The sequence below is a fragment of the Lytechinus variegatus genome, chromosome 7, assembly GCF_018143015.1.
Source record: "Lytechinus variegatus isolate NC3 chromosome 7, Lvar_3.0, whole genome shotgun sequence".
NCBI lineage: Eukaryota > Metazoa > Echinodermata > Echinoidea > Temnopleuroida > Toxopneustidae > Lytechinus > Lytechinus variegatus.
This window is the reverse complement of record NC_054746.1, coordinates 43,851,528-43,878,561: the sequence shown is the minus strand read 5'-3', so window position 1 is coordinate 43,878,561 and position 27,034 is coordinate 43,851,528. Positions and strand designations below refer to the sequence as shown.

Below are 27,034 nucleotides of genomic sequence, written 5' to 3'. Positions count from 1 at the left end.
TCGTGAACTGGTGTGAAGTGTGCGTAAACACGTCGTGACTGCATGCCATGTCGGGACGAGAATTATGAAATCTGTGCAAACTGTTCGTGATCTCGTCGTGAACTCGTCGGGACGATGAAGGAGGATGCGTGCCAGTGCGTGGCAGTGCGCGCCATGCCACGACTGTCACGAATAGTTCACGAACAGCTCACGTCGTGTTCACGAATAGTTCAGCACGACACCGTCCGAATTGCGCAAACTCGTCGTGCCAATGCGGGAAGTACGTGAACTATGCGCAAACTATGCGTGAACTCGTCGTGCCAGTTCGTGTCAATGTGGACACTGACGGGCACGCATTCGTGAACTCGTCGTGAACTTGTCGTGAACTATACGTGAACAAGTCGTAAACAGTGCGGGAGCCTCCCAGTTCGTGCCCCAAAATGGCACGATTTGCCACAACAAAATCGTGACCAAAAGTCGTGCAAGTGTCAGCTTGACACTTGCACGATTTTGTGTCACGCATTGGCTGAAAATAATAAATGGACCAATTGTTTAAACGCCTCTACCTCTTCAGAATAATGTGATAGTGGTGTAGAATTTTCCCTTATAAAGGTACAAGCCTTTTAACGTGTTTTTTTTAATTCACATTTGCTCCAACAAAAGTGTTGATACTTTGAAACTAAGCACATGAACCCCCAATTTTAAATGTTCACTCCTCTTTAGTATACCTTTCTCTACAACCATGTTAAAGTGAAAATTACATGGGTTTTAAATAAAGTGCAGTATTTATTGTACTTCTTAAATTTTTCAGATATGTTTTTGTCACCTTTCACACTTTTTTAACTGAAGGTGCTACTACTCTTTAAAGAGCAAACGAATAGCAATATGAGTGTATTCGTTATCTTAAGTATATGATTTGGAACTATAATGTAATATTGCGTGAAAATTAGGTTTTGACTGAGAAGTAGAGGTTTACACTCAACATTGTGATCTCGTGGGGTTTAAAAACGCAAAATTAGTTTTATTGCGTATTTTCTCGAGACCTAGCAAAATAATGGATGAACTTCAAAGCTCGATAGCCCAAAAATCAAGCACAATCATAAACCCATATAAATCTGTGCAAAATTTTGTGCAAATTCATTTCATTTTAACTGTGGCATGTCCTCAAACAAACATCCATAATTTCCGAACCACTGAGAGTTTTATATTTTACATGAGCGTGTATATTATAAGCTACCCTCTGAGTGAATGTTTCGGGCTTATTTAATGTCATGCTTCAGTGAGCACAGCCAGAAAGCAAAACTTCACTTTTTAAAACTCACAAGCCAAATATCATGACTTTGATTCCATTTTATTGGGACTAATTTTACATTCTCATGAAAAATCGTCAGAAGTCTGTAAAATAATTCCTTAAAGACGATACAACTTTTTTGGCTAAATTTTACGGTTTTGATAAAAACTAGACAGAATATGCTATAATTGAATTTTTACACATTTCTATCGATAAAAATTATCGAATATGATGACAGTTAATTTTAGGAAGAGTAATATCTTCAACAATATCCACTATTATCCGGTTTAATGAAAACCAAATAATACGATTTTCAAATATCATAAGCAAGTATTGTTTCATTTTAGGATCTGAAATTATCCTATCAACTTTGTTTTCGTTAAGTTCATGGCCAATTAACAAGCTTGAATGATTCAAAGGCGTTTGATAAAACATTCACTCTTGAATGTGGAATATGAATAGATCTTCTTTACCTTATTGGAATAAATGCACTTGCTAATGTTACGATACTGCAACAAACAACAATAAAAAAAAATAGATTTGAATTTGATTTACTTCTTTTTAATTACAGGAAATATAACAATCATAAACCAACAAAACATAAATAGATATTAATCTTACATGTACATCTCTTGAAGTGACAGATGTGCAATCCATGGGTTGAAAAGCGTTCATTATAACAGGTTGTTGATCTCCATAAGAACTGAGAATTCCTCTCTCAAAGTAACTGCAAAAAGTTCATTGATGGCGTGCAAATAATTCCACAGAAGATAAATGTTGTATTCCCGATGGAAATAAAATATGCTCTGACATAAAGTCTGGCATGAAACTCTGAGTTCTGATCTGACGTGATGTGATCTGATATGATGTGATGTGATATTGATCGAAGAAACTGCCAGCTTATATATATATATACAAATTTCAGCTATTTCGAAGGTTTTAGTATTGTCCTTAAAAGGAACATTCTCCTTCTTTCAGGAGCAACCAAACTCTAGAAGACTCTTGAATGACCTCAGTGAAATTAACAATTGTAGACGAAATAGTCCTTTTCACTGCAGGCAGTCTATTGTCTACATTCTCTATTGTTTGTAATTTCCAGAAATAACAGAGATTATTCAAAGATTACTCATGTCTAACAAAGCTGTACTGAAACATTCTATGCTATAAATATCCTTAAAGAGTAAATAACTAAATAAATGAATGTAATTGGTCTTATAATTCTTATATTTAACACTATCTGTGGATATCTCTCACAAACCTTCTTGCATAGTTCATTTGATTTGATTTTTGCCAAAATCCAGATTTCTAATGCTTCAGTGAGCACACAATATTCGAAAATAATGCAAAAGAGAAGAATGTTCAAGGCCTTGGCTCCCGGCCTTGGCCCCACTCTGTGCCATATCGAATGATTATTTTAGTGTGCGTGCCTTTTGGATAGTGTCACTCTGAAGCTATGTGTGAAGTTTCATTTAAAAAAAACTGTTAACAGAAGTAACGAAAACCGTCCATGAAACAATCCGCTCATTTCATTTTTGTTAAAATTTTCCTCTCTCATAGACATTGTGTACACTATGAGTGCATATGTTTAAGAATATGTAACTTAATTCTCTGTCTTTAGCAATGTCATTTGGCTGTAATGTTTATCAACCTATGGGGATTATTCTGTGCAGAAAATTAAATCGATTTGTGTGTGGATTAGCGAGCATGAATCAAAGGGAGAAAATGACATTTTTAATACTAGAGACTCGTTTTGAGGGGTAAGAAAGTGAATAATGGGGCAAATTTAGTTTCAAATGTGACTTAATTGCTGTTTTTTATCATCCATCATTTTGTCACAACACACTTTCCAAACTTTTTACACTTTCATGGTTGAGCGAGCACACTTGGAGACTTACGAGTGAATACTCTTTATATTGCATAAATTTATTATTTTTTTCTCAGGATCACTTGAATCATGGACAAGTCAATCGTGGATCCAGAATGTAAAAATGGGGGGGGGGTGAGAAATTGGGGGAGTCACTAACATTTTCCAATTTTAACATGTTTTTTTTAAGCTATAGAGGATACTAACTTAAACCCCTCTGATGATACGTAAAAAAAATTGTGCTCACTCAACCATGAACATACGTTATTAAAATTTTGTGTGGAGTGGCTTAATGATGAATATCAAAACAGTATTAGCACCAGAAAATTCACCAAAAAACAACTTTAACAACTTTGTATTTACAAAATCTGAAAAATTACTCTCGTGACTTTCAAAATAGGTCATGTTTAATTCAATCTTTGATTACTCATGCGTGACTTAACCGATCAATTTTATTTTTCCCCAGGAGTTGCTTAACGAGTGAAGACAATTACCTACAAAATATTATATCTCAAAATGATTCCGTTCAAAAGTTACAGCATTTGGATTTAGGGGAACTTATTTTATTTTGTTCTGTATATATTGCTATCAAAACAGAACCATGGCCCTACGCAGTATTTTTCGGAGGGGGGGGATATGTACAATAAATTGTTAAGCGAGTGGGTCAAGCCACCAATCTGATTATTAGAAGGTGTTTTCTACATTGAAATTAATTTTGTTTTCTTTTGAAAATTCCAATAATATAATAGGTTTGATATTTTTTCTGGTCACTTGCTCCTCTGCCCCCACCAGTCCATTGTTGTGCTCGACCACGAAAATGAAAGTGGTTATACTGAATAATATATTTAATCAGTGCGGTTAGATTATGTGCCATCAATGAATTAACATAAGAATCATATTCTTCATCCCTCTTGTAGGAATAGGCAGAAAATTCATCATACTCCATTATCTCCATCAAATATGGAATTAAATCCGCATCAATGTTGCAGACGAAAGCGTTCCCGCATAGCCTAATAGCGATTAAACAATGTTGGATAATCTCTATAGTAACAGGAAAGCGCGTTAGATAATATAAGCAAACACTGTTCAAATTATGGGCACTTTAGTAAATTAGATATCACTCTTTATCCATTATTGAACCCATTCAGGATGTCTTAGATAATTGAGGCTTGTGCGCTTTTTTTGACGGCTCCAATTATATTTCGTTGTTTTTATGTCAATTACAGAGATAGACCTCTAATCGCATGTCACATATATGACGTCACAATGTAACTGTGTCAATTATGTTTCATAGCCTAGTCAAGTATATTATCATCAAATATATTGGGCCTAAATGGAAAAATATAATTATACTTCAAGTATTAATGTTTGATTTTATACCATACATTCATTCTGTGGAACCTGGTTGATTTTGATTTCCAGGTAATTCCGTTGATTTGGTTCAATACTATCATGATACCATCAATACAGGAAAAAAATCTAGTGAATTAGAATTCAAATTACTAAACAGACTTTGCTTGGATCAAATGGTACAAGGTAAGGTAAAATAACGAAAATTCTCAAAATCAAAACAAATATGTTACAGAAATAACTAGCCGATAGCCCTTATCAGCATATTCAACATTCTTAACGTTCAAAGATTAGCCTAGAGAGCGAAATGTTTTGGATATACATGTAGTCTCAAGAGGTTCAAATAACACTTCCGAAGTTATCAAATAATCAGTATAAATTAATAACTTTGACATATTAAATGTGATGAGCGTCTGCAAATATATTGTTTACATCTGTTGGTTTATATTTAGAGATGAGACAACTAATCAATAAAATAGCAACAAATTCCAAAAATATTTTTTTTTCGTTTTCATTATTATTGATTATTGCAATCATTTCAAGTAACTTGTGTTTTGTCCAATTGCACAAAAAAACGTGATTAATGAGAAATGTAATAGAGATATCCAGGATTTCCAAGGGGAGGGGCACATTTTTCAGCAGGAAAACTTGACCAGAAAAAAAGTTTTCAACCAAATTCTAAGGTCATTTCGTCCACGGAAAATTTGAAAAGCAAAAAAAAGGTCCTCGCTTTCAAAGGGGGCACAGAAATGTGAAACACGGGGGCACGCTCCACCCCCCTCCCTGGATTCGCCAGTGTCTTCCATTCAATAATTATTAGAAGTAGTTGTGGCAGTGCTTGCCTCATTATTGTTTTTTGCCATCGTAAAATAACGTATCTCTATGATATTGGATTGCATTGAATAAATTGAAAGTTGAAAAAGCGCATACATTCGCAATTCCGACGCTTCGTTATTCCGAAGGTTCGAATATTCCGAAGATTCGTTATTCCGAAGGTTCGTAATTTCGAAGGTTTTTTTAGACCAAAAACAAAATAAGCTTCGTAATTATGAATCTGAAGTATTATGGAATTAAGGGTAACGAATATGATTGGATGAAAGCATATTTAACAGACAGGAGACAGTTTGTCGTAATAAATTATTGTAACAGTGAAAGTGTAAAAATTATATCAGGCGTACCCCAGTGATCCATATTGGGTCCATTGATATTTTGTATTTTTATCAATGATATATGTAACTTTAATTTGAATGTCAATTCCAAAATGTGTCTTTGTGCAGATGATACTGTTCTGTCATGATGTATTATCTAAGGAGGTTTTAAAAACAATGCAAAGTGATTTTGATGTCAACTGTAACTGGCTTAACCTTAACGGTATGCATTTGCATCCAAAACAGGCAAAAGTCATGGAATTTTGTCATAGGGAAAGATTGAAAATGATGCTTTAATGATAAAATATAGAAATGATCCTATAGAAAATGTAAATATGATCAAATACTCGGGTGTAACACTTGACTCTTGCATGATGTGGGGAGAACATGTATCTAGTATCATTGTTAAAATATCTCGTACGATATGTTGCATAAAGAGAATCACACAATTCTTTCCGCCTAGGATTCTAAAGAATTTATATTTTGCCATGATTTTACCTTACATTGATTATCGTTGTACATCTTTGGGGAGCTGTGCAAAAAAAAGATACAAAAACTGCAGAAAAAGTATGCCCGAATAATTTTGAATAAAATAGAAATAAAAACTCCCCATTATGAAATGTTATCTTCACTCAAATGGCAACAGTGGAGGAACGTATTAAATATCAATTTGTGTTCTTGCTTTCAAAATAAATAAAAATTATTTAGCCCCAGCGTATCTTGGGTGGACCACTTATCTGCAAACGTGTTGTACCTTATAAAACATGATATTCTGAACTATGTCCCCTTCAAATACCCTACCCTATGACAGATTATAAAAGAAAATCTTTTAAATGTGTTGCTGCCGTCGTATTTAATTTTCTCCCTTTTTCTATAGAAAAATGCACGTCCCTCCATGCATTTAAAACAAAACACTGTAAATCATTAAAATTCTGACTATCATTCATGTAATTACCCTGAATAACTTGATATAAGGATTCCATGAGTAATTGTTGATTACAATCTATATGTATATAATGTATTCTGTTTTTACTTTAATATTATGTTATATACATTATATTGCTATGACGTTGAGTTATTTGTTAAACTGCATGGCGCCTTTGGAAAGCAGTTTTGCATAACTGAACAGGCCTACCCTGCAGTATGAAATAAAGAAAGCCAATAAATGAATGAACAAACAAATAGATAATTCACGAAGGTCCGTTAGTCCGAAAACGATATGAGGTTCGTAATTCCGAAGGTTTGCTAGTCCGAAAACGAAATAAGGTTCGTAATTCCGAATGTTCGTTAACCCGAAAATGAAATAATCTGTGGCGAAGACGGTAAAAATGGAAGGGCAATCGTGGTGAAGGGGGTAAAAACAGGGGCGCCGCAGAATGTATTTTCTTTTTAGGGTAGGCAAAGTCAAAATGGCACTTATACGTCAAAATGGGCATGTTAATGATATTTTCAACATGAGATTATCATCTGTGTGATGACGTGTGTTTTGTAGTAATTAAGTTAAGCAAAGCCTTTTTGAAGTGCTTTCTAATTATTAGGTTTTTTACGCGGTTTCGAAAAATTTTCAAGTCTAAAGTTCTAAAACTCCCTTTTTGTTCAATTCTTCATCACCATCATCATAAATTACGTCATCATATCATCATCGGTATTTTCATCATCTTCATCATCATCGTCGTCATCAGAATCATTGCATCTTGAAGAAAAAAAAGAAGAGGTATTTTTTCACATAGAAATACCTAAAATAAAATGGAATTGCCAATTAATGCCATTTATTAACATTTATCATCATTCAGCAGTCAAAACGGGAAGGTGAGATTATTTTGAATAGGGAGAGGGTGTGGAAATAACCATTACCCATCCTAACAGACCTACTCTTAATGTAGGTTACCACATACCTTCTGAGAGACACGTTGCTATATGCTACTAATTGGATAAAATAAACAAATGAAAGGAAAATTGCAATAGAACTCTCCAAAACACATGTCTGTTAGGTGGACTACCAATCCAAATTAAATATGAATGAAAGAATAAATATACATTTCATTCTCACTTAATTAGGAGACCATCCCCTGATGTACTCTGAATTACATGTATTATCTTTCTTAATAATCAAGAAAATTAAACAGTGTGCTACGATTGCTCAGATGGGAAAGGAATTGATTAAATATATTTAGATTTCGGCTAGACATCCAGAATTTGAATAATGGGGGTGCATTATCAATCAATTAAAAGATATACACAAAAAAACTCAATCATGAAAATTGATTACCCATCGGTAAGATCTTTTGTTAGCTCCATGGTAAGATACATTACCCATTATGACAATACATTATGACGATAATGTACAATTCAGAAAAAAAATGAAAGATAAGGGGAAGTATAGGAAGAATAGGAAGAATAACGAGAGTGCATGAGAAGAAGAACAAGAGAGAGAGAGGGGGGGAAGCAGAAGCATAATTAGAATCAGAATAAAAGCATCGAGAAGAAGAACATTAATAGCATAACATTTAATTATTTAAGTGTTTATTCTAACCAATAAAACATAGAATGGTTCGACTTTTCTTCTAGATCATTCATAGATTTTCAAATTCAATTCATTTAATATAATAAAATTCATGAATTAAATGACATTCACTGATCAACTATGTAGATAAAAGTGATTTTCTACTATCATGTCAATTTTCGATGCGATCGCGCCATCCGCCGCCGACATCTAAACCAGGGATACACTGGCCCATCACCCTCCCCCCCCCCCCCCCGGGACAAGACTTAAAAAAAATGAATAAATATAGGGTTAATATTCAATTGATAGTTTTCCTCTTGAAAAGGGTAAGTTTTCTTGCTTCGTTATGAACCCTCTCATGTGGATAGTATGAAACATTAAATTAAATCATTGCGATGTGAGGCGAATGGCCTCACCAATAATGGTTTTTGCCCCCCCCCCCTCCACTTATTATCCTTATATCGCCATTGTTTGTTAACAGTCTGTACTAGCTGGAGTATAACCCCCCATTAATCAAGAAAATATCATCACGATAGCCTCGGTGTGCTGGGAGGGGGAGGCGCATTGACGCTCAATAAAGTGTTTTGGGGAAGGAAACCAGTTTAAAAGGTAAAATACATATTCAAATCAATTCCTGTTGACTACTCATTCTGTACAACATTAAGCTCTATAAGTTCTGACGGCCACGTTTTTGTTCGTTTCATCTTTTACTGCGCCAGAAGAAACTGTTCAGTTATTGAGCAGTCATGTAATCATGAAAAATGGTTCTCGACTATAAATGAATTATAAATCATTGAACATCGAGAATTTGATTATCCTTTTTTTTTCTCCAGGTACGCTTCCCGAAAGAATGTCATTCCCTCTTACTGAGGAACCACTGGTAAATACTCCATTTTCTTTGGACGTTCGGCTGACAGATGGAAAAGAATTTTGGACGGGAAAGCTTGAAATTAGAGGGAATGAAACATGGAAACCTGTTTGTGATAACTCGTGGAGTATACGAGATTCTAAGACTGCCTGTCTTTCAATGGGTTTCTCCGATGTTATACAACATGATTCGATAGAATCAAAACGTATTATCTTGGATGATGTCTCATGTACTGGTGACGAGGATAATATCTTAGATTGTGCACATCGGCCATTGTTTAAACATGACTGTGTTCATCATGAAGATGCGGGCGTAACGTGCAGTCATGGCTCAGGTAATCTGTTTTGTCTAAAATCTTTGTTTTTCTTCACATTCACCCCCTTTCTTATAATTATTTAAGCAGAAAATCTTATTCAGTACTGATATCACTTCAGTGAACACAAATTTATATTCATGTGAATAATACAGAGCTGTTGACATGTTATAAGTAATGTGAAAATGAATTGATTGTAATGACATATTGAAATTATCAATGTATGGCAGAACAACCTACATTAGTAACGGTGTTCTTTTTAGTATAGTATGAATGATGCGGTTTGTGTTTTCGCTTACCTTCCACGATCTTGGTCCACTGCTTGGTCAACTCTCCCCTTATGCTATTTATTTTCACTTGGATATAACTATCGTCGGTTAACTGTATGCAATCACCTTTGTTTTACCTAGATTTACCTGAACCACCCATTCCTCTTAGCTCAACAATACGACTTGAAGATGGCAAGGTATTCTGGGAAGGACGTGTGGAGATATTTTACGATGGCTCATGGAGTACTGTCTGTGATGATTACTGGGGTTCTTCAGAAGCTGAGGTTGTATGTAGGATGCTTGGTTATAACGATTCATCCACTGCTATCCCTCATCTTCGAAACGAATTTCCGGATGTCACGACCACCATTCAGAAGGACGACCTACGATGTGGGGTTATGACTGAAACCTTGATAGAAGATTGCATCTTTCTACCAGCAACCACTTCATGTTACGATCAAGTTACCGTCCAATGCAAACCATGTGAGTTGTTAATTGAAGTTGTAAGGTGCTCATAGAACGTGACTTCATGACCGAAGCTAATATAATGAACATGAACATATGAATCACTTGATATTGCACTGAACTCTGACAGAAAAGATCGAGCTGTCACGTGTATGTAATTATCAAAAACAACATTCATTCTTAGCAAAAACTTTTAGTTAAAAGTTGCTTTTAGAAAGATGCTTTAAGACGATGAGTAAGTGCTTGGTTCAGAAAAGTGGACATGAAGGTTCATGATTGTGGTAACAATTAACATCGGTTCTTTGCTGTAATATTATATTGGTAATTGTAATGTGATCAATACTAATGAGGGGGACTTCTTATCCTACAAGAATTGCCATTATTAGGATTATAACGTTGTTCTTTGCGGATCATTCAATTTGGTAAAGCATTTGTTTAGATTCAGAGATCGAGATTTAACAATTAACAATAGCACACCATTTCTAATTCTTAAGATATTTGTAATTTTGTGCTTCTGAAGATTCCACAGAAGAGGATCTTCGATTGGTTGAGGCCTCCCATCCTTGGCAAGGAACTGTTGAGAGTCGATGGAATGATACTTGGTATCCAATCTGTGACGATGGATGGGATGTATTGGCAGGAGAGGTGGTATGTCGAGTGCTTGGATTCGAGGCAGTTGATCAAGTATTCATTGGTCAATCCAGCAGTAATACCCGTCCCTTTCTTCTTGATGACATTACGTGTGATGGATCGGAGACTGGTATCATGGATTGTGGTCATGGACAACTACTGGAACATGACTGTTCACAAGAAGAACATGCTGGGTTGTTGTGTTTACCAGGTGAATAGAAATATAGAATATGTTGTTGATTTTTTTTTAACGGGGTTCTCATTCAAAAAAGAATATATGCGCTAATCAAAATTATTTGATCACATCAAAATAACGTTTTTTTTTACTTTTTTCAGTAGAAAATGCCTTTTCACCCCACTTTTTCCTCTAGATACTTATCTAGCGCTTAGTGAGTACCCGGTAGGATGTGAAAGTCATTGTAGCTTGTTCATTACTGTGTGCGCCTCACTGGCGACTGACTGGAATACTCCCAAGGGAGTGGAGGATGTGCATGCATTGTGTGCGGGAATGACTGATTGAATCCGATGACCGGGGTAATAATATATCTGTAAAGCGCTTAGACACGTTCCAATGTATTAAGCGCTATATAAAAAGCGTATTGTTATTATTATCTATCTATCTAGATAATTAGTAATAATAATAACAATAGTGACGAATGATAAGTAATAATTACAATGCATCTTGAAAAGCGCTTATATCAACTTTGTAGTGTGAGGCATTGATAACATATAGAACTTATAATTTGTCCTATCAAAGTTCCTATGATAATAGGATCATTCACATTAAAATCTAGGAATCATTTCTGTTTTGAATAATGCCGTTTCTACATCCTAAATTACACCATCTGAGACATTCAAAACAACACTCACACTCCCAAGCACACACCCATACACACCCTCCTGTGAGCTGTGTATGTGTGTGCTCGTGATGACTGTCACCATCAGTGGCGTAACTACGGGGGGGCATGGGGGGCACGTGCCCCCCCAATCGGCTGACCAAAAAAAAAAACCCGGGGAAAAGGAAAAAAAGAGGGAGAAAGGAAGAGGAACGTAGTGGGAAAGAAGAAATTATTATCCATTATAATGGTATATTACGTTATAATCATGTTATGTTATATTACATAGGAAACATTTTTATCATAACTTTATGAAACATAATTTGCTCAGGGCCTATGTTGTCATTGTTCCTGGTGCTCGCATTGTCTGTTTAGAAGGATGTATAAACCTGTTGTACGAAAAACTCCCGTTTCAAGTCAATATACACCAAATATATTATTGTTTTATGTAGTGGCATATGCTTCTTTTTTAATGACTACATGTACTTAAAATGATTGCCCCATGTTAAGGTCTTGATATAAAACATTTCCTGTCCGTGATTACATTCATATCAGTGGATTGGTGAGATAAGTCTGCTCTCCGTGAATTCCTAAAATCAGTCCTTAAAAAGTCCCTTTTTCTGATCTGAATATCAAAAATTTTCAGCTCGCGCTTTTCGCTCGCATCATTTGGTTAGTGAAATACGTATGGTCTTAGTAAATTCCTACAAGCAAGCCTTAGAATGCCCCGCTTCAGGTCTGAACTATCTAAATTTTCAGCTCGCGCTTCGCGCTCGCAATATTTGATAAGTGAGATGCGTATGGTAATCATGATTACAATGACTACACATGTGTTCAGATGTAATTCTAACAAAATCAGCCAGCGCTTGGCACTGGTGAGATATGTATACTATTAAGTGATTCCTAAAATATAGTCCTTAAGATCTCCCTGTTTGGGGTCAATATATACAAAAATTTCGGCTCGCGCTTCGCGCTCGCATTGTTTAGCTAGACAGGTACGTATCATGATTACAAAATCGATTATAATGTCCCTTTTTAGGTCTGAATATCAAAAAATTTCAGCTCGCGCTTCGCGCTCGCATTATTTGATTGCTGAGATGCGTATTTTTATTTATGATTACAATAACTACAAGTGCTTCCTTAAAATGTCTCTATTAGGTCAGTATACCTGACAATTGAGCGCGCTTCGCGCGCTCACTAAGTGACTCAAAATTTTTGCTGGTGCCCCCCCAATGCCGTGACCCACGGTACGCCACTGGTCACCATACGTCTTCACATGGACACGTGCCTAACAACTTGTGAGTTACATATTCACGGGCCTATACCTTTGGCCTAAACACCCTATGCACATACACCCAGTACTCACGTTTAGTTTGTTATTAAAAAAAATCTGCATGTTTGCAAATTATATTTTTATCATGTATATTTATTTACAGTTAAGTTGCTCATATGATTTCTTTTCAATCTGTTTCTTCTATAAGATGTACGTCTAATTGGAGAGGAGTACTCATCGAGTGGAATCGTAGAAGTATACTATAATAACTCTTGGGAAACGTTATGCATGTCATCTGATGATCAAGACTTGGCTTACACCATATGTCATACTCTTGGATACAGCTCATTCACCTTAACAGAGATAGACCTTGATAAAAAGGTTCATGATTTCTCATTACTACGGTTCACCTGCGACAAGTTCAACTCGATCACAGATTGCTATCGATACCTAGTCTCAGATTCTGAGGAAGCAAGAACATGTTCTGATGCTGAGCGAGTAGTAGGGGTGAACTGTAAACCACTTGGTAGGTAACAACTTCTATATTCAGAGGCGTCGATCATGGGGGGGGGGCAGGGGGGGTGATAGCCCAACCAATGAAAATATTGGGAGGGCAAACATATCATTTTGCCTCCCCCCCCCCGATAATTCCGGATGTGCTAAAAATAAAATAAGATTTGTAATGTTATACAGAAATCAGCAAGCGAGATTGAGATACATAACTCGTTCTTCGTCTAAAATCGTGCTCAAAATGTCCACTTTTCAGATTGGAATATAAAAAAAATCAGCTCGCGCTTCGCGCTCGCATCATTTCTGTAACAAATAACCATACTTTTCATGATTAAATAGGTGAATATGGTCTCGTTTTCAGTTCTAAACCTCAAAAGAACTTCCACTTCGATTTGCAATAATCTTTTAATGGATATATATATATATCTTGTTCTTTATTAAAAACGTCCGTTAAACTCATTTTTTTTAGATCGAAATATCAAAATTTTCAGCTTCGCGCTCGCATTAATTTGTTGATGAGATATGTGTGTGTGTATATATATATATATATGTATATATGTGTGTGTGTATATATATATATATATATATATATATATATATATATATATATATATATATATATATATATATATATATATATATATATATATATATATATATATATGTAGGGGAAGGCGGGGTAAGTTGAGCATAGGGGCAAGTTGAGCCACCAGCCCCAGGCCAATAATGAATGAGTCAGACATTGTGGTGGTGTCATGTATTGATGACCCATAGCATAACCCCTAACCCCACCATATTGTTTTCAACTTTGAAACAAAAAGTAGTTTTTTAGAGGGAAAAATATGAATTTCAGCCAAAAAAGTAAAAAAGAGTGTGAAATAGATAAGTGCTTTATAAACACACACGTCTTTAAATATAATAAAGACATGATAACAACATTATTAGTCCAGGTATGGATCTTCATTCTTGTCATAGTCTTTTTATATGATGGATGCATAATAAATGTGTGGATACAAAATTATCGCACTAAGTTCGGACTGGGGTAAGTTGAGCCAAACAGCATGGGGCAAGTTGAGCCATGGTAATTCCTATGGTAATGTATCTTAAAAAACATACAAACCATAAAAATCGATTGAAATGCTGGCTGAAAGGAGCAAATTTACATGACTGCTCTTTTCCTTTTAAAGGATGTTAGTATTTATAGAGAATTAGCAAGTGAAAAGACTTTAAACAAAAAAATTGACATGCTGGTTCTCCCCTCATACATTTTGTACATAGTTTTTGTGGCTCAACTTACCCCAGAAGGTGGCTCAAACTTACCCATATATGGGGCAAGTTGAGCCATTTGACATCGTTTTTTTCAAAGGTCACGATGACTTTCAGTGTGGGGATAGAAAGTTATATATAGGTGGAAAATATTTCAGAAGAATTAAATTTCAAGGCAAGGTACTTATTTCGACAAGATTATTAATCATATCAATTCTAACATGCAAAAAGCAAAAACTGTCACAACTTACCCCGCCTTCCCTTACACATATATATAGGCATGTGTGTGTGTGCGTGTGAGAGAGAGAGTTTGTTTTTTTGTGTGATCGAGCGCCTTTGGAAAGTTGATTTTTTATTTTGCCCCCCCCTTCTGAAAAATGGATCGACGCCCCTGTCTACATTAATATTGTATTTTTTATGAATAAACGAAAACAGACTTGCTCATAAACAACCTCGATACTTAAATTACCGAGTTGAAATGGGTAAACCAACGAGTAAAGCAAAGTTTGTTGTTCTATTATGTGGTAGTTATACCACTATATATAGCCAATATCAGACCGAATACTGGAACTTTTCAATGACATACATTCAAACGGTTTGGAGACGGATAAGCTTCATTGGTACGACTGCGACATGACATAGCATACAGTTTGACATTCCTGGCATTTGTTCATTTTAAATCTATGACCAATTAAGAACACGTACGTATTTTTTCCCGATTTATTCTTTAAACTGTTGTGCCATATTTGCTTGTATTCTCTCTACTGTTTTTCCTTGAATGCAGATCCTTGCGAGGAAAGGCAATGTCCCGGTAGCAGTATCTGCGTGGAAACTGGTGCTGACACGACATGGGAATGTTTAATACAGTGTGTTTATGTACCACTAGCTCATTGTCTTTATGAGGATATCGAAGATGAGTGTGCATGGGATGGAGGTAAAATAATAATACCAACATGCTTATATCACTGCCAAATGCGTCCCTATGCGCTTAATTGGATATTATTACCCTGGCTTTAGCCTCGCAGCCTTTTACAGCGCGATGACATTTCAAAGAATAAATTCCTGCCAGGTACCCATTTACCTCACCTGGGTCGAGTGCAGCACAATGTGGATGAATTTCTTGCTGAAGGAAATTACGCCATGGCTGGGATTCGAACCCACGACCCTCTGTTTCAAAGTCCGAAGACTAATCAACTGGGCAACAACGCTCCACATGTAATCCGTTAGCTTTTCACCTCCCAGGCACAAGTCACGCCATATTGATAATTTTCAGACGTTTCTAGTCACATGCTCGAATACTTGATGGTAGAATTAACCATAATCTCACAGGCTACATCTATCAAACCAAAGAATTTCAGTTCAGTAATCCCATTTAATATACATATGTGATTATATTAGTTAGTTATAAGATAAGTATATACAAAGGACTACCAACATGACTAAAATCGTCTCTAGAGCTGTTTTTAGGGGGGGGGGGTGATTTTGTTTTATTATGTTTTGCCGGAAAGTTGTCTGAAGTTGCATCATCAGTTCTTAACCCTTGTAAATTTGGTGATTATACTACGGTAACATTTATCATTTCATTTTTCTTTTATTTAATCTTTTATCTTTAACTAGTAATACCTACTTCTACGACGCCAGAATACAGTTACTACTCGTATTCATCCTCCTGGTCCTGGTCCTCCTCCTCCTCTTCCTCCTCCTTCTCCTCCTCCTCTTCCTCCTCCTCCTCCTCCTCCCCCTCCTCCTCCTCCTCCTCCCCCTCCTCCCCTTCCTCCTCCTCCGCCTCCGGCGCATCATCATTGCCTCCGTCAACTTCATCAACAGCGACTCAGAATGAACCATCAAGCACTTCTGAAAGTGAATTGAATTCATTAACTTCAGTGTCTACAAGCCAATCGCCTGCGACCGATTTCTTCTCTGACTACCGTCATTCAAGAATGTCGGGTTCATTTTCATTCAATAGTACTACCGTCGCCATTCAAAGGTGCCTCTACAACATCTTCTTACCAAAGGCAACGGAGTTTGTAGTTATTCTCAATTCCAGCCGTTACGACCCAGGACTAGTCCAGGTCAAGATATATAAAGGTTATGATTATAGCCAAAGAAGTACTGTGTATATTAGTAGCGCTCATCAAAATCCACCCTATTATCTTCGGGTCGACTATTTCAGTGTCTGGATAGAGGTTCAAACATTGGTCGAAAACTCAACTATGGATATTGATTACATCGCAGGTAAGAAAAATGAAATATTCTACGATACCAAATCGATTTCATTATTCCCACTAATTTTGACGGAACGAGTATTTTAGTCATTCATTTGATGATATAAATTACCAATGATTTTATGTCATATATTATTTCGGTCAATAAATAACATCATTGTAAAACCAATGATAACAATGTAAAATCGAACATATTAAGTCACAAGTTAGTTTTCCACTCCATAAAATGTTAAGAATGCACGATGGAATTTTAACATGATGTTGAAATAACAAAAAAAAATGTGGAGTTATAACACTAATGGTGTTAACACCATAATGCTAACACTGGAGTAAATACTTGGGTGTGTCTTTCTGTGACTATTCAGGTGCTAAACCAGATTATTTTGAACATGGGGCAATATAACCAAATTGTAAAGAGGTATTTTCGCTCACTCCAATTATAGGGGTATTAGATGGTCACACAGGTCCACGCGTTCCATGAAATTTGATCTGGTAACAATTGCTCCGCTGTATATTTCTATTGAATGACCAACCCCAACCCTTGGTTTATTATACCCTATCCTATAAAACCTAACTCTAAGCCTAATTGCAACCCTAACCTTAAATATTTAGACGAAATAAAGCCCGGAGCAATTGTCGCAAGAACAAATGTCGTGTCCCCAGTCCAAGACCTCTCATTTGTAGGCTCTTCCTTCTTCCAGCAAATTGTAATTTTGTTTAATTTATATTTAACATTTGTTACGATATTTCATTGATTTGTCTTTATCATCTATTATGTTGAATATGTATTGTTATTTTGATTGTATTTTGAAAAAAATGCTGAACGGAAATAAATAAATCTAAATCCATTTCTCCCTCTATTTTACTTTATTTATATTTTTATTTCACTGCTTTAAATCACATCAGAGTGTCGCCCACCCCTTGTGTTACCGCCCATTTTAATACCGGTGATGTACTTTTCGTAGGCTCTTTAGCTGATTACTAATATTGTAATCATTAATTCATTACTTTTCAGAATGTACAGAAAATAGTCCCGATATTTTAGGTAAGTACTCCTTTTTTGTGACTCAGTTTAGCAGACGATTTTAAAAGATAAATATTTTAGAAAGTAGAATCATTGTCAAAGACATGAATGTATCATTACTATCCATTTATGGAAAGGTTCTGGGAGTAGCGTATTTAGTTTTGCTAATTTTATTAACTAGTTTACCTAGGGATTCGATTCCTTGATCTCTTGAAAATCCGGATAATCCGTTAATATGCATGGCAGAAAGCCCTACCAACATTGACTGCAGTTTTATTGGTGAGTCATATTATTGCGCATATATGTGTCACGAGGTCACCCACCAAAAAGGGTGGTGCTGTTACTTATTTTGGTTGATTTGTTGAGTTATTCTTTAATATTTTCAAAAGCAAAGTAGCTATGTCAACAAGTTTCATATAATTTTAAAGCTGAATTCATTGGCTAAAATGTAATGGGTTTCATTGCTCTAGAATAAATAGAACTTGAGTTACACATCTTTGAAGACGGAGCACCAGGGGTGCACACTATGAGGCAAACAAAAAAAAGCAAAAACAAAAACATTGCAAAAGAAATAGAAAAAAGGTGGAAATTGTTCACTTTTCAAAATAACTCTTCTTTATTGACAAATATTTTCTTAGTTATTCTTTATTTTAGTATAGCTTTTGTGATAAAAACAGAAAATGTAATTATTTCTACTTGTAGGATGAAAGCGATACATGGTTTTGTTACAGATCTTAAAGGTCAAATGACATAGGTCAGAGACATTCAGACTTACAATATGTGAAGATTCTTAGAAGTATTATTTGTTCTAATGTTGTTATAATTTATTTTCAATTGTTTTAAACCTTAAATGAGATGAATACAGTAGATATACCCACCATGTAATGGTAAGGCAGGCAAAAAAGCACACACAAGAACTACATTTCTTTTTTTATTATTTTTTTTAAATTTACATACATTCTGGTTGAATTTGAAGTAATTTCTTTACCATAGAATAAAATTATACATTTTTAGCAAGGTTTTTGTTTGTTTGTTTTATTTCCGTATATAAAATAACAAATGCAGAGTACATATACATATAACATGAGATGATGAGGTCAATGTTAAAATACAAGAATAAAAGGTAAGGCAATAAAGTTAATTATACGGCTGGTAATTCATTTTCAGCTGCAATAATGCATTGCTGCTGGTCTTCCATGGAGCCAGTTTACTTGCAATATTATGATTACCATAATGAAAAGGAAGTTGACCTTCAGACATAAAAGTGAACTCATTAAAAAAAAAAAAATAAATAAATAAAAATAAAAACATATAACCTACACTTACCCCCCCCCCCTCCCCCCGGTACAAATCGGTGATTTAGTCTGACTCTCTACTTTACACAAATGTGATTATTTAGGTCGTTGGGGGACTATACGAATTATTATAATCACAGATATGAGATTTAAACAATATTAATATTTTAATATTCAACACAATTATAACACTAACACCTACACATAATGCAATTTCTGAGTACATATTTGGGTTTATTTGACAATTTTCTTTCAGAAAGTATATGCTTTTACTGTCATATGGTGTATACTGGGTGTATACTTAATGACTCTTTAAGTTAAAAGGGCACAAAAGCAAAGTCACCATGTAACGCAAAAGTAGGCGACCTCATGACACCTGGCCGTTATAGCTATATGCTATAGGTATGTGTGTGTGGATGTGGGTGCGTCTGTGAGGGAGGGTGCGGGTGTGTGTGTGGTACGTGTCTTTAAAAAGACTTTTCTTTATAAAATTATTAGATGACTGTCTATTTCCACTTGGAATGGAAGCAACATGGATCGCAGATGATCAGATCACAGCTACTAGCTCAATTGACAAGAACCATGCAGCTCATCAGGCTAGATTATATGGATCATCCTCATGGAGACCAGATCTATCTGACACAGATCCTTTCATTGAGGTAAGCCAACTTTACCGAGGTACATCCTAAGGCCTGGTCACACCGCCCGAGCGTTGTTAGAGCGGTCGTGGAGCGGAAGTGAGAGAGGGTCGAATTTCGCTCAAAAAATTGGGGAAAAATCGAAAACAAAAATCGAAAACAAAATAAAAACAATCGAAATCGAAAATGGTGAACGGTAGCGAGCGGTGGTGATTTTTTCTTTCCGCTCCTCGACCGCTCCAGCAACGCTCGGGCGGTGTGACCAGGCCTTTATATCTTGGCGTTATGCTAGCAAGGGGCTGTCCTGTCGAGTTCCTACGGAAGTTACCATAACAGAAATATATATCTGCTTCTTTTCACTCTTTAAATCGAATCATTTCCCCTAATTGCTATCTCTGATATCATGGATATAAGACCAAAATGAAACCAACCAAACAATTTGTAATACATTTCAAATGTGTTGAAGCGGCCGAAAAGAGTCACGATCTGCATACTTCTTTTGTCAAAAAGGAAAACGGAATGCGCAAAGATTTGTTTGAGTCATTTATCTACTCAGTAGTTTGAATTGACATGAATAAACTAAGGGATTTAACTGCATTCTCTCTTTGGTAGATCACATTACAAGAGGATTATGTAATAACAGGTCTGATTGTACAAGGTGGAGGTGGTGATGATCGATACTGGGTGAAAGAATTCTCTCTGGAGTACGGAGTGCAAGGGCAATTCGTTTATCTTCTTAATCCACACAAACCAAATGACAACGGAACGGTGAGATATCAACATAGGACATAACTTAGCATCAAATTAGATATTCATTTCTAATTATGATAACAAACGTTGATGTTTGAATAAAAATGTTTGAAAATAAACATGAATTATCATTTTAGAAAATAAAAATAATCGGAAAACAAAAGCCTGGGAGAAAGGTTCTCCTCTGAATATGATTTTGGCGTGAACCATTATCTTCTCATTCATTTTATTTTACCTTCAATACAGTTTTTATCAGTATTGAAGTGGAAAGTAAAAGATAAAACAGTCAAAATATCTGTACATACAGGTTTAAAGATTTTAACCATGCGTGAAAACATTGTAGAATCAAAATGGTAACACTGTATGTACTAAGACCTACTTCATTTTCTTCAAATACAGTATACAACCCTTCAGATCACTTTCCTGTTTTTTTCTGATACCCCTTTTATTATTAATCCAGAATATTGCCATTTTCGAAGGTAATTCTGAGTACTATTGTGTCAAGTACATTCCGCTTCCACCTGGGCTTATTACTGACCGTCTTCGTCTAAGACCTATCCAAGAAAGACCAATTGCTCTCAGGATGGAGCTGCTTGGCTGTCTACCAAAAGGTAATGCTTGGGGACATGAAAATGAAAAATAAATGTCAAAACTTTTCGTGCAAAATTATGATACAAAATATTGCGCGCGAAAACCACCGAAAAAATGACAATTGCATTTGTCTTATAGAACTTTTTATGTCTTATGATTTTTTTAAGTCCCAACTTGCCAAAATTATCTTTAATTTTTCTCTATTTATTTCTGGGGGGTAAATATACCGAGACTGAGCAAATATTTAGTGAGGTAAATTTATATTTTTGTATAACTTCGTGTTTTCACTTGTGTCCTTACCATGTTTACTGTGTCATTTAAATAACTTAGGTAACAACCACTTTCTCCACTTTTGTTTGCTATTCTGTCAAGTTATTCGATACTACCAACCTTGCAGATCTTTGTCATTCAATCAATCGATCAATCAAACATTCAATCATATTTCATTCTGGATGATTGGAATTCTTGCATCATATACGGTAATACAGAAAAGTTTTCAATGCAATGTATTTAATATATTGGGTTATAAATCTGAAACATTGTAGTAAATTAATGTTGATCTTCTTGCAGTATGTAATACTTCTGACACAGGCTACGAAGCGAGTCCCATTTTCCTTACCCATCCACTGCAGCAAGGTGATATATCATTTGATGATAATGGAACTTCACAATATTGGTCGGTAAGAAAATGATCTATTTTCCCCACAAATAGATGTATAATTCTCTACTAATCAGGTGAGAATTCATTGTTATCAGATAGTTTTTATGGTTCCTGTTGGTTGATATCTAGAGAAGAAAATGTGACTCAATATATTATCTGAATAATCGATATTAACCATCAAGAATAATACAAAATGTAAAAGCATTTTAAATAATGATTTTGACAGCTCATTAAATGCCAGTTACAAATCTAAAGGCGGAAGAGGAATCAAATTGTTTGTGATGATGAGGAGGATGAAAAGGAGAAAACAACACGAAATCCAAAAGATTATAACATGAAATATAATTAAAGTGAATGCAGATAAGTACAGGAATTTTCTACTTAATTATCAAAAATAAAGCTTAATTAACTTCATATATTCTAATCTCTCATCACTGCCATTATTATCTGTGTTTTTTTTTTATCACGTGGAGACTTACTATTCAGAGCCAAGAACTGTAACTAGAATTGTCTCGAGAAAGTGCTTGGGAATAGATGGCCTTCTTAAATTTGATCTGAGGTGGAGTAATAGTACAGGAACTAACTCAAGTTCCTTCTTCGTTCGTAGTAAGGTAAGCAAGGGGAAAGCTACATTCGGTCAGGCAATAGAAGAAGTATAGTTGCAGTTGGAGTAATACTAGCAACATCAGTAGTAGTAGTAGTAGTAGTAGTAATATTAATAGTAGTGGTGGTGGTGATGGTGGTAGTAGTAATAGTAGTATAGTAGCAGCTGTTTTATATATCCGGGAATATAACACTTTTGCAGTTCTTAAATGAAGTTGAAACGATTTTCTTTGAGAGTTTATTAGATATCCTTGGTCATGTTGGTAGTAAACAAACGTCAAGAAGTAGTAGTAGTAGTAGCTGTTGTTGTTGTCGTGATATTAAATAGAAGTAAAAGTAAGTATTTATAAATCTTTATATTTCTTCCGTCGTTTAGCTCCGTTTAGTGTATTACGGTACTCCTTGGGCTCAGATTGAATTGTACCCACCGATTGACAATGTACATCAACTTCGCATATATCCGACTAAGTGGACCGGAAATGAACCTTGTTTACAGCTGAAGGTCTTTGCATGTCCTACCGATGACGGTAAGTTGAACAACAATCATTATGCTAGGACATATTTTATGTCGATAAAGAATGTTTGAAAATTGAAAGATACATGAATTGCATTTACCGAATAAAACATCTTTTGTTTAATTTAGCTAAATTGATTAATAACAATAATTCAATCCTACATACGTACTTTAAATTCTGAGCAGCATAATACATAACTTACAGGGGATTGGTTAGAGAGCTGGTCCGACCCCCTCCTAATTATTTTGTAATGACTTAAAAAAAGGAAGTGAGAGGATAGCTAAAGTAAGAAGATTATTTCAATGAAAGGACTAGGTCGTAAATATTTCCTTTTTTATTGACAAAAATGTTATTTTACCTACACTCCCCTCAATCATCCCCCTCCCGTAGTAAATATCTCAGTACTACCCCCTGTTAATAGTATATATGATATTTGAATTAATAAGGCGAGATAAACCATCTTGTTTGGTGTAGTAACATAACTCAAATTTTCTTTGATCACAGAGTGCACACGTAGACTTGGAATGGAAATCTTCGATATACCTAATCAGAACATACAATGTAGCCAATGTGACGAAGATTCTCTGACAATGGCTCGTCTCAATGCATTTGGAGAAAATCTGGAAATTGGTGTCCTCTTTCCACCAAACTTCGGAGGTATTAATAATTGAATTACTTGATAATTTTATGTTTTTATTTATTTCATTTTGAACTATTTCAGTTTTGAACACTGGGATCGTTTTAATTAAGCCTGATTGACAAGAGTCATGCATCACGATAACAAGATAAATTTGTATTATTATTATCATCATCATTATACCATGTTCATTGATATTATCATTATTATTGTTAATAATATTTTTATCATTTCTATACTAATGTTATTCTTATAACCATAATTATTGTTATTTTTATCATGATTATAATTACTATTAGTATCATTAATATCATTATTATTTTATTACTATTATTATGGATATTATTATTGTCAATATTATTATATCATGATTATTATTATTATCATCATGTTTGCTCTTTGCTATGACACTTTGTTTGGGTGTGATTGGGTTTGAATGCATGTTCTTTTCTATTTCATTTCGATTATAAGGTACTTCTGTTGATTCCTGGCTACAAGTTCGTTTTCCACATCGAGTACTTCTATCAGGGATAATACTTCAATCAGGATCACCAGGATATCCCTTTGATAAAGACTTTGACCCAGACAAATATACATATCACGTGACAATGTCATATCAACCAATCACAGCCGCTAATGACACAGATTTCGTGATAGCAGAGTTCCTGGACTTTGTGAGAATACATTTTCTTATCTCATATCGATAATAATAACAGCAACAGGACAATAGATAGCACATGCTGAGTGATGCGCATCTATAGTTCATATCAATTTCAGTTTGCTATTTATCCTCACCTACTCGTATGATTTATTTACATATGATTTACATATCATACTAATTATTTGTGTTATCTTAAATTTGTCATTTAGGAGCCTGGGGAATATTTTATTTAAGTCAAAACGATAACTAGACTAATTGTAATTTCATTTGAAAAATCCTTTGAATTTTACGGATCTGATGTCTCCTCACCACAATTCTTGCTAATTCTTATATCTGTATCAAGTTTAAGAGTGTTGGTGACTCTTTGGATAAGTGATGTTGATATTTATAAGGCTGATGTATTATTGCACCCTAAAACACCAGCTCGATAGTAATCATTAACTTATAATATCTCCACTATTTTCTGTAGAATAACAGACCCTTTGCTCAAAATGCATTCACATTCGGAGGGGAATACTTGACTACCGCAGTTCGACTCAAACCAGTAATGGATACTTATCGAAGGACAGCACGTTTCGCTGTGGAGTTTCTCGGATGTCCTACTGATGGTATAACTTCAATCATATCAACAAAACTGACTCAATCAAATAAAAGATATTACGTATTTCAGATGGAACATCATCATTCGCTTTAGAGTCCGTTTCGTTTACGTGACTGTAAAATCAACGGGATTGTTCAAAAATGTAGTTATGGAATGCTTTATTATACAGTACCATTCATTAGACTCCTAATTCATTAACTTGAGAGTTGGATTTATTTTCATTAGCACCACGGTCCTAATTTCTATTACAATAAAGATGATGTCATAAAAGATGACGTATGGTTGTAGTAGAAGTAGTAGTAGAAGTAGTAAAAGTAGTAGTAATAGTAGAAGTAGTAGTAGTAGTAGTAGAAATAGTTATAGTACCATGCAGGAGTAGTTTTAGTCGTAGGTGTCAAAATGAGTGAATTAACGCTTCGATTTGATTTTGTTAATAAAAATCTTAATATGTTTCATTTGTTTATTTGAACCTATACAGCAAGATGCAGAAACAAAGACTCTTATTTCGATGGAGCATGCTATAATTTTGTGTATTCGCATGGTACATATAACAGAGAATTGTGCAGCTATGTAAGTCCAGATCGTGGTAGCCATCTTGCCTACATAAAATCGCAAACTAAACAAAGGTTTGTGCAAGAACTAGCAGCTAGTTCTATTCCACTCAATGCACTAGTCCGGATGGGATTGGAATTCATCAACTCTGCGTAAGTACATTGTCCATGTTGATTAGAGTTTTGAAATGAGTTTTTATATCAAAGATCATCTGACCGAAAAACAAATCTGTCATAGAGAGGACTTAAGGATTTTACATAATAAATGACAGATTTTTAGCCAGATTGAATCTTAAAATGATAATAAAGAGTATTTCTGAAGCGTGAAATCCACACTGATTATGTGCTCAAGACGCTGAGAAAACTAAGGGAAAGGTTACACGCAGCAGCGGCCTCTTTATTATATACTATTTTGCCATCCACCAGTAATACACAGGTGGTATGAACAAATAAATAAACCGATAATTATTGATGTTATAGTATCTTTTCTTGCATTCCAATAATTTCATAAAACAATTTTGAGACATGCAATTGTGAGTCTTACTCTGGAAGAAAAAAAAAACTCTTTTAAGGTCAAAACGATATGTCATTTGTTCATCATGAGCAAGTAAAGACAAAGCATCAATATATTTTTTTCTTCGTTTTGTCCTTGTAACTTGTCCCAATGTACTACTTTACCTCAAAACCCGCTGAATAGATACTAATTGAAAGCCATTTATTTAAGTAATAGATGAATTGTGGATTTTGTGCCTACGGCAGCCATTTTTGGCGCCATCTTGGATTTTCCAGGTACCCTGGAGTGTTATATTCTCTCTAGCCTGTACCAACACCTTATTTTACCCCCTGGACTATGGAATATGAACCGAACAAAGATTCTAGGGTTGATAATGGGTGAGTTGTATTCAATTTCAGTGAGTGGCGGCCATCTTGGAAGCAATCTTGAAAATGACCACTTTCACGGATGCGGATTATGGTAGATTTTTAGTATGTTTTTCCTAAGGTCAAATAGTAACAAAAATGGTTGAAAACCATTTGTTGCAATTTTCCGGGTAAATTTATTTTTTGTCGTATATTTACCCGTTTACAACTTATTTCAAAATTTTGTATTGTTATCTAAAATAGAATCCGATGGCTTGATGGAAGTGAGATCATCTTCGAAGAATTTTCTGAAGTTTTGTCAGCGGAAGATAACTTTACGGCACTATGTGGTTTTATGGACCCGATCAAATGTTACCAATGGCGAATGATGAACTGTTCATTACATCAACCTCATTATCATATCTGTGAAGCAGGTATATATACAGTGTTTCTTTTAACAAAGGTTTCGCTCTCTTTTCCTGAGTTTTTCAGCCACATGCTTGAGTCATTTAGAGCTTGAAGGATCTAATAGGGAACATTAATTTCATGAACGTTTTCAGTCCTGACAAGTTGTCATCTGATAGATATCATAGTAATAGTCAGACACCTGGGGGCGTTTCATCAATATTTTGTCCGACAAGTTGTCAGATCTGACAACTTTCCTCGATTCTGATTCGTTGAGAAGCACTGTTACTATAGTAACTGTCGGATAAAACAGGACTTGTCGGATAAAACGTCTGATAAGTCCTTTCATGAAACGCTCCCCAGAACTTCTGCTATAATTTTCATATTATCTCTCATCATTTCTCAATATTCGACCTTTCTCATCTTCATGAAGCGAATGCATTATTTTCAACCT

General features: G+C 35.1%; 2 protein-coding genes across 2 annotated transcripts in view; both read left to right on the top strand.

Moving 5' to 3' along the window:
* The first annotated feature begins 8,985 nt into the window (after nucleotides 1–8,985).
* On the top strand, nucleotides 8,986–15,941 carry LOC121419451 (deleted in malignant brain tumors 1 protein-like). The gene is made up of 6 exons (XM_041613930.1): nucleotides 8,986–9,337; nucleotides 9,727–10,068; nucleotides 10,571–10,891; nucleotides 12,998–13,315; nucleotides 15,350–15,499; nucleotides 15,895–15,941. Exons 1-6 carry the CDS (start codon nucleotides 8,986–8,988, stop codon nucleotides 15,939–15,941), a joined length of 1,530 nt encoding a protein of 509 aa, XP_041469864.1.
* Nucleotides 15,942–16,348: 407 nt separating this feature from the next.
* The window catches only part of LOC121419397, a 46,076-nt gene continuing 35,390 nt past the window's right edge, over nucleotides 16,349–27,034 (top strand). The window contains exons 1-13 of the mRNA XM_041613851.1: nucleotides 16,349–16,800; nucleotides 17,806–17,835; nucleotides 19,608–19,768; nucleotides 20,360–20,515; nucleotides 20,958–21,108; nucleotides 21,659–21,768; nucleotides 22,223–22,360; nucleotides 22,729–22,879; nucleotides 23,372–23,524; nucleotides 23,976–24,178; nucleotides 24,635–24,773; nucleotides 25,245–25,470; nucleotides 26,440–26,609. Of these exons, the coding sequence (XP_041469785.1) occupies nucleotides 16,506–16,800; nucleotides 17,806–17,835; nucleotides 19,608–19,768; nucleotides 20,360–20,515; nucleotides 20,958–21,108; nucleotides 21,659–21,768; nucleotides 22,223–22,360; nucleotides 22,729–22,879; nucleotides 23,372–23,524; nucleotides 23,976–24,178; nucleotides 24,635–24,773; nucleotides 25,245–25,470; nucleotides 26,440–26,609 (2,083 nt within the window). The 5' untranslated portion in view covers nucleotides 16,349–16,505. The remainder of the gene's footprint in view (nucleotides 16,801–17,805; nucleotides 17,836–19,607; nucleotides 19,769–20,359; nucleotides 20,516–20,957; nucleotides 21,109–21,658; nucleotides 21,769–22,222; nucleotides 22,361–22,728; nucleotides 22,880–23,371; nucleotides 23,525–23,975; nucleotides 24,179–24,634; nucleotides 24,774–25,244; nucleotides 25,471–26,439; nucleotides 26,610–27,034) is intronic.

Coding starts and splice junctions, on each gene's coding strand:
- LOC121419451 (XM_041613930.1), top strand. CDS start 8,986: ATGTCATTCCCTCTTACTGAGGAACCACTGGTAAATACTCCATTTTCT. Junction 10,892..12,997: donor TGGGTTGTTGTGTTTACCAG/GTGAATAGAAAT, acceptor TTCTTCTATAAG/ATGTACGTCTAATTGGAGAG. Junction 15,500..15,894: donor TGAGTGTGCATGGGATGGAG/GTAAAATAATAA, acceptor ATAATCTCACAG/GCTACATCTATCAAACCAAA.